This window comes from Cynoglossus semilaevis, chromosome 15 (genome assembly GCF_000523025.1).
Source record: "Cynoglossus semilaevis isolate Cse_v1.0 chromosome 15, Cse_v1.0, whole genome shotgun sequence".
Lineage (NCBI taxonomy): Eukaryota > Metazoa > Chordata > Actinopteri > Pleuronectiformes > Cynoglossidae > Cynoglossus > Cynoglossus semilaevis.
The window spans coordinates 11,764,626-11,777,022 of NC_024321.1; the positions used below are offsets into that span (position 1 = coordinate 11,764,626).

The following is a 12,397-nucleotide window of genomic DNA, read 5'->3' on the forward strand; positions in this document are numbered from 1 at the left end:
GGGAGGGGGGGGGGGGGGGGGGGGGAGGTACGGGGTTCAAAACAAGCAAGGATTCATAAACTTGACCACGTGTTGGAAGGGAACATGTGTTTGGATTTTGTGAGGAACCGATAATTTAATTGAAAATGTTCTTTCAGAAGTTTAAAAACATTTATGTTCTATATCTTTAGTTCTTCCATACAGTGCACAGGAAATTTGATTTAAACTTTGTTTTTGGTCTTAATTTGCCCTTTTTTAGTTTTATTTTTAAAAAATAATAATTACAAACAACATTTGATAAAATAATGTATGAATATCATACATTATTGTGTATGATATTCATACATTATGAATGTGCTCTGAGGAAGGCACCATCCCCACACACTGCTTCCCACTGTTCACTTTGGTGATGGGTTGAAAACAGAGGTCGCATTTGGTTGTGTGCAGTGGTGTGCTCTGTCACAGTGACAAGTAGTTCACTTTCCTTCCTTTCCTCCTTAATTTACAGTTACAATCCAGAGCCGTCAAACAAATATGAAACACAGTGGTGTCAATGGTCTAAGTTCAGCTTTAGTCTACATACTGTACAAATATGCAACATGTCATAAGAATGTGGAATTCTCCGACAAACTAAAGAGTCATTCACCAACACAAACCTGTGACTAACGTAAACTGTGGCTTCATGTAAATATTATAAATAATAAATAATATATAAATAATTATTGAGGAACATTTTCCATTGGTTTATTTTTCTCTACATTATCTTTAAGTGGAAGGGTCTTCACAAAAATAGCATAAACAGTGACACACACACACACACACACAAAGGGTGAGAGTGAGGATGGGATGAAAGGTGACTGCGCGCCCCCAGTGCCCCTCTGTTTTTCTGGAGTTAGAGGCAGACTTTGAACCTTCATGGGCCGACAAGGGAGACATCAAGGTTAGCAAACGTTTCACAGACTGAGATAGTGTGTAAAACACAGGAGGGAGAGACAGAGACAGACAGACAGAGAGAGAGAGAGAGAGAGAGAGAGAGAGAGAGAGAGAGGGGGAAAGAAGGAGTGAGATAGGGAGATCATGGGAAAAGAGAGGTTCAACACCGCTGGGGTGAGGAGGGTTGAGGGGAGAGTGTTTGAAGCCTGCATTAAAGAATTCTGTCTCTCAGCTGAAGGAGACTTTTGATTTCCAGATGTGTGATGCAACAGCACGAGTGAATGTGTGCTGACAATGTCTGTGTCGTATTCAAAAGTGTGTCATGAGGTTAAAAGCTTCTAGAGTAGACAGAATAAACGCATGTTCTACTTGTGGTGAAACTTCTTACTAGTGATCGGTTCTCCGTCTCAGCGCCCAGGGACGGGCTGAGGTGCTCGGCGCTGAGAGAAAGACTGTCCTCTTCCTCGTCTTCCTGGTCAGGCTCCTCACCCAGGGTACGAAAGACGGAGAGCCCGCCCACTTCGGCATCAACTATGCCATCCAAACTGTCGGTCAGAGCCGCAAGAAGGTCCACGTTCTCCTCTTCTATCTGGGGTTAAAACAGAACAAAGGGTTCACAGTTATACTTTGTTTTTCTTTCTTTTGGTGCAGATTTCTTCTTTTACGTGTGATTCATGAAAAGCATTTTTGTGATATTTAGAGCTGACAGATCAAACTGTGTCTAATTTCTCATATCTGTTACAGCGATTTTGACCAATATTGACTGTAACTAAGATCAGCCCATCCTCACTCAGGGTTAGATGCAAAGGCTGGGTATCCAAATTGATTCTATGTTATCCGAATATCTGAGAATTCCTTACATTTCCCAGAACCCAACGACACTTCGGAGGTAGACTATCCCTGGAGTCTGAACTTCGCACTGCTAAGAGGCAGATCAGGAGAAACGAGACACAGATTTTCCAATGGACAATGATTCATTTCCTTAAACTCCATTCCAGTATTGGTCTTTCAGACACTCCCTGTGTGATGGTTAAACATTTATGCACTTCCTGTTATTTGTTCACATCTGTATTTGATGTGTGAGCCCTGGTTTCCATGGAACATCATGAACCACTTTTTGACCCTTCAACTGTGAGGACAGACCAAAAATAACTAAAATCTGCTTGATTTTATACATTCACAGCTTTATGTACTGCCCTTGGCTGAGGAAGAAAAACAGAGGTTTGGGTGTTCTGCTGAATCATTCCCCGAAAACCTGCTGTACTTTTCTGACCTTCCTCGTCTTTGTTAATACTGGTCAACACTTATCTGTATTCCATCAATGCTTCTCTCCTCATCTCGTCTATTTACATGGAAAATATAAGAGGGGATAACGCACTCAGAACTGACCTTTATCCTTATTAGAGAGAACATTATGCAGATTTGCTGAGAAAGGGAGTTTTATTTCACGTAGAGGTCAAGAGTTTGACCTGCATCATTGTCAACTTCTTTGACTGTCTGGGTTGAGCCTCCTGTGTTGGTATATACAGCAACAGTGTGGTGCATTCATGAAGCCAATGAGGAAGTGCCTAAAAACAGTATTTATTACAGTAGCCAACAGGGGGCGATTCTTTTGGTTTCTAACTAGAGAACATAAACCCAGATTATATCCTAACATCAGGTAGGATTTTTCTGCGATCCTCAGGGTTTCAAACGCTTACAGAAAGTCAAACCTTTTACAGTATGTTGTGTAACAGTTACTGTATAGGCAACTGTGTTAGGGCACCACTGTACTGTGATAGGCAGTTCATGAAATCTAATAGGTTTCTATTTTAGTAGAAACTTCTGGAAGAGAAAATAAAAATATATAAAAAGTGCAAATAGCTTACACTTAAAAATTGAGGGTTTTGTAAAACGATAATAAGTCATAAAAAATGCTATAAGAAAATGACCTAAAGCCTTTATGGGTGTCTGCGTCAGGTACTAATTAATAGTTGCTTAATCAACATCAATAATAAGTTAATGAGACTAACTACAGTAATTAAATGGAACCATTAAATTTGCCAAATTGCAGACGGTCCCTGATCAAGCACTTGGTCTGGTTTCACCTTTCCTTATGTAAATAATAACAAAGCATTCATAATAGACAAAACACCATCATCGCAGACGACAGCGCCTCCTGGTGGAGCATGTAGTTACAACAAAGTAAAGGGGCTAAAACCACTGATAAACTGTGATAAAAGTGTAATTTCAACTAGTTTTAAACCATAGAATGTACCACTGCACATCCATCATCCCGAGATTCCATATCTGTATATTCAATCTTAATTTCACTCAATCTTTCTTCGGTTGTGCTCCATCCACACTGGGGTTATTTACCGTTGTGGAGCAGCCATCTTGCTGAGAGCGGAGTCTGGTGGAGAGGTGATAGCATGACTGGCCTACGGGAAGCCACCGAGCTCCATTCATCTGTCTCCTCCATTTATCGTCCGACTCTATCTGTTCCCGGCTGCCAAACTATTTATTATTTAATTTATTCTCTGTCTCTCAGCCTCTACGACTCTCTCCGTCTCTGTCTTCACTGAACGCTGAAGTCTAAAAAGCTCTGATAGTAAACATCAGGTAAATAATTAAGACGGAGAATGTTAGTCTAAGATCATAAGCAGTTTAACTAGTGATGTAAATGGATACTATTACTCATATCAGTGTAACTATATATTCGCAGAAATTGGCAGAATCAACACAGAGACTAAAGACACCTTACTACTATAGTTATTTATAAAGAGGATTAGTGTATGCTAGTTCTGCTGTTATTTAATCCCAATGTAAACTTTACAAACTGCTGTACACTTTTTCGTTAATTCATAATCTTTTAATGTGTATTTAAGTCATATTTTAGGATCAAAGTTTTTTTTATATATATATTTCTGGTTACCAGGGCAGACACACCCTGAACCACAGAGAATCTGGTGATGATTTCTGATCATGATTTTTTTTTACAGTATGTGCATTTTAGTTGTATTTGAATGCCATTTTCTGGACTGAAATTAGTATTAAATGTGAGAGATAAAGATCCGTAAATGCACAGTCTGCACTAATATTTTATTGTAATACAAAAATATTTATAATTATTAACATAGTATTAGCCAGACTTAACACAGTGTTTTCTGTACACTGAATTGATCCATACTACAGAAAAACAATCAATCTGACAGGACATGGGATTATAATCCCACAGGCTACAGTTAATCAGTAGTATATTGACAGGCAGCAGAAAGACAGAGACGCAGCTGCCTCTGAGTGGTTAGTCTACCATTGTATTTATTACTGTGTTACCAACAGTCAGTCATGTGACCCGTCTGCTCTGCCGTTTTGGCTGATCAATAATGTATTGACTAAAATAAAAAAGAACTAACAAAATGTACAGTGGTTGAAACGAACAGATGACCAACAGTTTCTGATCATATAAATTATTATAAGTATAACTAGTTGGGCAGAAAATTGGGGAAGAACGGGACTTATGCGAAGAGAGAAATTGTGGGAATTCTTAAATATCAAGTATAAATAGTAAATATTAAAAAAGAGGCAGTGTCGAAAGAAGACAAAAACCAAACAAACGTGCAAAGTCATAACTTATCTTCTGACTCCTTTGCTTCTACGTCTTCACCAATCGAAGGCTGTCGTCAACAGATTGCAGTATTTATTAAGCTATTAGCTTTAGCTTTTAGCTTTATGCCCTCGTACCTTTCCACACTCATAAAGACGATGTGGCGTCAGTGCAAATAAATGCCGCCGCTAATTCACTCCTGTGTAATAAAATGACGTTCCTGTGCTACTGGACGACTCCTGTGTCTGCTAACGTGGATCAAAAACCAAAATAACTCCACTCACCTCTGCTACATTCCCATCATGCACAGCTCTTGCCTTCCTCTAACCAATACTCAGTGGAGTTTCACAGAACTGGAGCATTTTCATGAGCAGCTGAATGAATCTTTAAGTCTCCTGTAGTTGTCGTTTTATTTTAGGTGATGTATTTAAATAACCCCACTGACGGTCGATGGAAATGGAAGCCTATAGACAATCAATGAGGGTCTTCCCTGAAGTCATCACAGTCAGGACCTCTGATACTGGAGCTCTGGACTTATCCACCCTGACGAACCAGTTCCATCATCATATTTCACAAGGCATAATTAGCAATGACCTTCTTGGCAGTGTCCAGTAGGTGACCAGATTTCAGTGGGGATCAGGTGAAAGATCCAGGCTTTGCATGTATCAGACACAGAAAAACACTGGCTGCGAGTTCATCATTCCTGATTAAATAACTGGCCAATAACCAAGACAAAAGCTATAAGAGATAAAATTAACGAACAGCACCAAAAGGCTGCTTCACATGCTGCAACGTGTTCAGGTGTTAAAACTCATTAAGTGGATTTTTTTGGCTGTTCCATGGTGTCCATGGAAGTTTCTATCATTTTCTAGCACTATCCTAATATTTTTTAGTAATGTTGTTTATGTTAATGTTAATGTTCTGTAACTTTAAAACACATCATAAAATACACAACATTAAAAAAAATACAAAAGAAAAACCCAAACTTTTTTTTTTTAAATATTGCCTTTTTTCCACCAGAAAATGTTTGAATTTTCTGTTTGAATTTCCTGGCCTCAGAGGAACTTGAATTATATCCCATCTCCTTGCAGCTGTTCCACTGTCCACATAACATCTGTTTGAGGCCCAATAAAGCAAAAATACCAAGAAGGTTGCAACACTGAATGGCTTTAGCAGAAATAAATTCCATCTTTTCATTCATCTTCACCTGCCCTTCATGAAAGCTGGCTGCCCCATTTACACATGCAAATAACATTGAACTCTATAGGAAAACTGCTATAGTTGAACGCTGATGGTGTGTAAAGATGAAATAGTCACCAGGCCGTTTCAGTAAGTCGGCCTCTGGTACAGATGGGAAGACCTTCTGCCTTGTATTCAACATTTTTGTTCCAGTTTTTGAAAAGGTTGCTCTGATTTGATTACACCAAACCTGGCTTCAAAGGACTCATTTGTGCCTTTAAATCTGTACCTGCAGATGTTGCATCATTTGCATAAATTTCTGATTAGACCAAAGCTGAATTTTGGCTGGATTTCATCAACCTGAAGCGACACTCTGATTTGCAGGTGGTTGTTTGTGTTCTGCTAATCAAAACAGATTTCAAGGCCTTTTTTTATAGCTTTTTTTCTAAGACAGACACAAAGGGTTCCTTGATCCGTCATGACTCGCAGAATAAAGACCAACTAATTTACCAGGAAAAACAAAACAACACATACTTGGATTTTGATGAGACCTTACCTCAAACAGCTTATCTGCTGTGCTATAGTGAATGGAAGCAGGTGAGGCATCTGCTGGCTGATCGTTGCACCACTGCAGCTCATTCAGATAGTTGACGCTGTCGAAGTCACTGGTGTCCAGCTGAGAGAGGTCGATGTCAGAAAAATCGGTGTCCAAACGGTCCGAACATACCTCCTCCTCCCCATACTAAAAGAAGAGGAAAGAGAAATACAAGAAAAATAGTTATGTTTACGGACAAAGAGTTTCCATTTTTGTAAAGGCACTTTGCTCAGGGTACTATAAGGAGTTGAGGGTTTGTTTCCCACTGGGGGAAACACTTTAAAAACATGCAGGTTTGGGAGTTGGAGTAGTGTGAGGCACTTTGGATAAAAGCTGTCGTCTGGCAAATATGGTATAATATTACACCGTTCAGTGTCTGAGTCAGGAGGAGCTCTCATCAACAGCTCCTCGTCTCTCAACAGCTACTCATTACAGATAATGAGACTTCCACGTTTGAGGAGATTCGACAGAGACCAAAAGACGCATCTGCCTGCTACAATGCAGATAGCAGACAGGAAAATAAGTCACGCTGAACCTGAAAGGTTCCTCATGGTCTAATACTACAGCATGTATACCTGATGTTATCAAGTGGAATTATGACTCCAAACTGACTCCAAATGTCATTTGTACATCTTATAAAAAATACTTTTCATGTTAACAAGGTGTATTGGCCCTAGATCTAGGGAATGTTTTGGTGGCACTAGCTTGGAGAGAGGTTAGACTAAAAGTACAGAATTATTTGGCAAATTATACTATGTAGGTACATGAAATGACAATTTGACCCGACATGACCTGATGTTTTGCCATTCTGGAGTACATTTTGAGGGTTAAAAAAATAATTTCACTTTACGTCTAATTTTATTAAAAAATAAATTTAAAATAAACTTAATTAAAGCAATAATAGTGCTCTGTCGTTTTCTTCTCAGACTTTTAAGAGCAAGCAATACAAACATTCTCTAAAACTTTTAAAAAAGAATTAAATCTTCCCAAAAACACATTACATTCTCCTACAATAAAAACAATGCGTCAGATAATTCAATGAAGAACTATCAAAATGCTGAGGAAAGCCCTGCAGGTTTTTAAACAGAGATCTTCTTAAACCCTCTTTCAAACTGAAGCCAGTGCCACGTGGTCTGCAGACACAACACATGGCTGAGTTTCACACAGAAACTTCCAGCCACGTCACATCAAGTAGAGAAAAAAATAGAGAGGAGGAAGTGTGCGTACGTGACTGAGCGTCAAGAGAAAACTCTGTGGTCTCAGGGGCTAGACGGACCAGGGTTGAAATATTTGAGGATACAAAAAAGTAGTTCAAGGGCAGCAAGTAGTATTTAACAAGAAACAAGAGTTTGTTTTGAAGCTGTTTCTGTGTTTTCTTTGAGAAGACAAGAGAAAAGATCAATGAGCTATTGTATGTACACTGAGGAAGCATGCTCTCTGTCTCTCTGACACACACACACACACACACACACACACTTCCTTCTACAGTCTCCTCACTGCAGTAATAAACAGGGCCGACCAGTTATAAAGCAACCGTCTTTCAAACAGAATCAAACAACCCCCTCCATATCAGATTTCCTCGGTGGTAATTCAACCTTCAACTGACACTGAACTGCACATTGTTCCTCCAGTGTTTGTCTCTGAAAGGAACTAAAGTAAAGGACAAAAACACCTTTGAGTTCATAAAGAGATGACAAGGACAGATGTAAATTAATTTTCCACCAAGTGTATGATGTCACGGCAGATTTTTGAATCACGCTGCTACGTGTAAACACTTGTTGGATGTTGTTCCCGTCAAACTATGGTCGGAGGGGAACCAGTGATGTAAAAAAAAAAACAAAAACAAAAAAAAAACAAAAAAATTACTTATTAACTGTCGTTGTATTAATTAATGAAAATTACTTTTTAACTGTCGTTGTATTAATTAATGAAATGTTCATGTTTATGTACAAAGTACATACATATACATATATAGATATATATTACATGTTATTTTATATATGTTCATTTTGTCCATTCCATAAGGCTTTTATTTGGGTTACAGGAAACGTAAGCTGATATCAGTTATGGTCCCATAAATTACACAGCAGAGCAGGCATGACCACAGAGCCAATCAGCAGAGTGGACAGAGGGAACAGGGACGAAGGTGTGAAGTCAAGAGGGAGAAAGATGACAGGGGGTTCTGAAAAGGAGGACGGGAGCAGGGAGGACAACTAAAAAGGATGAACAGATAGACCGCAGGGAAAACTGAGCAAGTAAGAAGGAGAGAATAATGGTTGGTTAAGAGAACAGACCAGGATGAAGCAGTGAGCAACACGGTCGTGACTTAATAAAGAAGAAAAAGATGGAAAGGAGGAATGACAGGAGGGAGGAGGAGGATGCCCTCTGTACGATTCTCCCGTTGCTTCCTGTAGCAGATGTGTGTTTATACCTCACTCTGCCTGTGTGTGTGTGTGTGTGTGTGTTGTAGTTAGCAGTCAGCTCACATCCCTCCTCACGTGCTCCTGACTCATTCCCCTCCACGATTAATTCCCTCCCGCTCATCATTTTATCCCTCTTTTATCATCTCATCCCCTTTTTCATCCTCTCTATCCTTCACCTGTCCTTTCCTTGATTCAACATTTCCTCCTTTAACCCAACTGTTTTTACATCACTCTCCTTCTTATCCAACCTCTTTCCTTCTCCTTCTCCCTTCATCATTTTCTCCACTCCTGCCCCACTTGTCTTTTATTGGACATTCTATTTTTTCTCTTCTTTGCTCTTCTTCTCTTCCCCCTGCTTCATCTCTACTTCCCTCCATCTAATCCTCTTGCTCCTCCTTAACTCCCTCTCTCACCTCCCTTCCTCTTTTCTAGCTTCTACGTGCCCCATTCCTTCTTTTTCTTCCTCTTTCTCTCCATCTCTCCCCTCTGTCATTTCACAATCCCTCGCCTCGTTTTACTTTGATTCTTTCCCTTCTTATGACCCTGCCTTGCCCATACATGCCCGTAAAGTCCGAGGAATAATTGATTTCTTTGTTCCTCCCGATTGTCTCTCCTTTTCTTTCCTTTATCACCTTCTCTCTTCTCCTCTTCTACCTCCTCTTTAAAGCCATCAATCAATGAAAACAACCTTGGGGGCGACACGTGGGTTTTACAAACACCTAAACATGTCGCACCAGCGAACAGGAAATCCTTGACATGGATGGAGGAGGAAGATTATCCCACTCCCCATCTTCAAATTTTAAATCTACGCTACGCAGAAACATGACGAAGATGTAGCACAACAACAATAAACTAACACACACACACACACATAAACGTGACTTGCATCCCAGCAGCATCTCGGTGGCAGCAGTGGGAGGGGCATGCAGCAATTCCACAGCCTGCCCGGTCACTCAGCGTCCAACGTACAGTTAAAATGCAGGTCTCATTACATTGTGTTGAGAAACCTTGAGATGTGACTTCTTTATATGATCCTATATCATTTTTCACACCAGAAAAGCTGTTGGAGGAAGTACATCCTCTTTTCGGTGACCGCAGCCCTACAGATGAACTGACTCAACACCATTCATGGGAGGAAGTGAAGCTTCGTGTTTGAATACGTGCACGGCCAACTGAGACAGTATCCACGTCTGAAGTGTGTGAAAGAAGAAGACGATATATGAATAACAATCTATTCATTGACGGGAATTTTAGGGAAATTAGAGTGAATATTTCTTCTCTATTTTAACCAAAGCATTGGAACACTCACTGTGGACAGAGTCATTAGACCCAGTGGACAAAGGTATGGGACACAAACTGAAAATGCAATTGTGTTGTGTGAGATTAGTGCAAAAGAAAGATTGGAACAAGTTAATTGGGACTTTAGAAGGTCATGAAACTACAAATCTAAGAGAGAGAGAGAGAGTGAGAGAGAGAAAGAGAGAGAGAAAGAGAGAGAGAGAGAGAGAGAGAAAGAGAAACATCCTCTATGGCGACTTCCATTTGTGGTTAATTACTGTCTCTGTAACAATTCGCCGGTCCATTTAGCCGTGTAAAAAAAGGGTGCAGAGAAGATTGTCTTCTAAACCTGGAGTATTTATAGCTCGTTCACATGTGACAGAGCTACTGCAGCTAAAACCAGCAAGTGGACATGGAAGGACAATGAGACACAGCAGTGGAGTGTGGGGATTTGCTGAGGCAAAGATCTCTCACTTCCGCCTTTGAACTTATGTAAAAGCACAAACATTATATAAGAGATGGACTTCTACAAACGTTCAAGTTGCAGTATTGACACAGAAAGAAAGCAGTGATGCTGTAGAAGGATTATCCCAGTGATGAGCCCTGAAGTTATTTCTTAAGAGTCAGCGTTAATCTGTTGACTCTTTGTTTCCAGATAAAAATAGCTCAGATTTGTAAACTGTTAAAACGTGGAGATGATTTCAGAGGAGAACGCCTCAACAGAGATGGCACGTGTGAGTGGATGAAAAGGTTGATCCGATTGGCTGACTTGACAGGATGTCTGGGAAATCTTCGTTTAACAACCATCATATTCCAAAAATAAAGCTACAATACTTTACATGCTAGTCTTAGATAGAGTTCCTTTTTTTAACTAGACTATTATTAAATGAAACACTCACATAATGTCACTATTACAACTAGAGTTTAAACTTTACATCTCCAACATGAAGCTAAGAGAAACGGTATCAATATGAAGAAGGAACATGTGAAGGTTAAATGACAGAGCTGAGCCCATATTTATGAAAGATGATGATGAGAGGAGCCAGAGAGAGGGAGTCGTAATCACCTTCCAACCTCTCGCACTGGTGGAACATGGCGGAAATGAGGCAACTTGGCAGACAGGAGACGGCGCTAAGTGTCCCACTCCCTGAACTCTCACTTTTCTTCTAGGTCACTTTGGCAGGAAGTGGTTTATAAATGACACTACACTTGTCCCAGCAGTGCAACTTATACCTACAGTCTAACGACCCTCACCAATGAACCCGGCCCATGCACATGAGCACTGATCAGTGAGAAGTGACACGCAATTAAGAAAAGAAATTTGGCTCCATAAATCCTTTTTAATCATGGTTAAACTGTAAAAAGAACTCCTATGGTTCCCTGGTTTAGAATGAAGGAATAACATTTGTAAATGGACAGTTTCACAAAATAGCTGGAGTGTAATCTATGAAATCTACAGAAAATATTTAGATCAGAGGCATTTTACCCAGAGAACGAATGATGAACATATTGATTCCTGCAGCTAACAGAAGCCAGCTATTGGTTTGTCTGGATTATTTCTGCCGGTGTAGAGTGAAGTAAATTTGAAAACTTTAGGTTGAAAATCCAAACATACTCAAGGCATTCTACATCACACCGCCTTGGGCTAGACCTGGAGAACATGACAAATCTGTTTTATATATGTATAAGTGTTTGTTTGCGTTTAGAGAAAATGAGCAGCACATCAGAAAATCCCAAATGTGTTCACTTCCTCGTCAAAGGGCAACGTCAAAGTCTCTTCCTCTCTTCTTTGAAATTAATGTTCTGTTAGGCATGCCAGAAAAATGTTACAGTAAACATAATGATGTCATGTAAATTTAAACAGTTCAGTAGCACTGTCAAAGAACAATATTTAACATCACAATTCAGTCATTACACACCTTTATCCTTGGCCCTGTTTAAATAGTCCACTCACATACGACAAGGCAGAATTGTGACATAAAATGACACAACGCTGAACTAAACCGTCAAAAACACTGCAACAAATAATGAGAATGGAAATTTAGAACATTCTGGCTCTATTTATCTCTCTGTAGGAAACACAAAGATGATGTTTTCAATTACTGCTAACTGACGGTGCCCCCCTTCCCTCCCCCCTGCCTCCCATCCCCCATCTTATTTAACAGGAGCTGTGTAAAAAAGCCAATTATCTTCCATTTGATTTTGAGGCAGAAGTGTTTCAATGACAATGCTCAGAGGGGACACAGGGCGGAGGAGACAGATTAGGATGCAGATCAATACGAATCATTATCTCACACAGTTGAGTCGTCATTTGTTGGGAGAAGCTTGACTGAACACCTTTTTTTTTCTTTCATCAGGAACCTGCCTTTACATTCACAGAGATGAGACACGGTGACTAAGGGGAAAAACTAAATCTTCAGCAGG

The 12,397-nt window shown here is 39.9% G+C and overlaps 1 protein-coding gene across 1 annotated transcript in view; it reads right to left on the minus strand.

The window, feature by feature from the left end:
• Nucleotides 1-12,397, minus strand: part of ppargc1b (peroxisome proliferator-activated receptor gamma, coactivator 1 beta) — a 73,300-nt gene that overhangs the window by 18,019 nt on the left and 42,884 nt on the right. Inside the window, exons 2-3 of the mRNA XM_008327169.3 lie at nucleotides 6,234-6,419; nucleotides 1,301-1,501 (exon numbers count right to left, since the gene is read on the minus strand). Coding sequence (XP_008325391.1) covers nucleotides 1,301-1,501; nucleotides 6,234-6,419 — 387 coding nt within the window. The remainder of the gene's footprint in view (nucleotides 1-1,300; nucleotides 1,502-6,233; nucleotides 6,420-12,397) is intronic.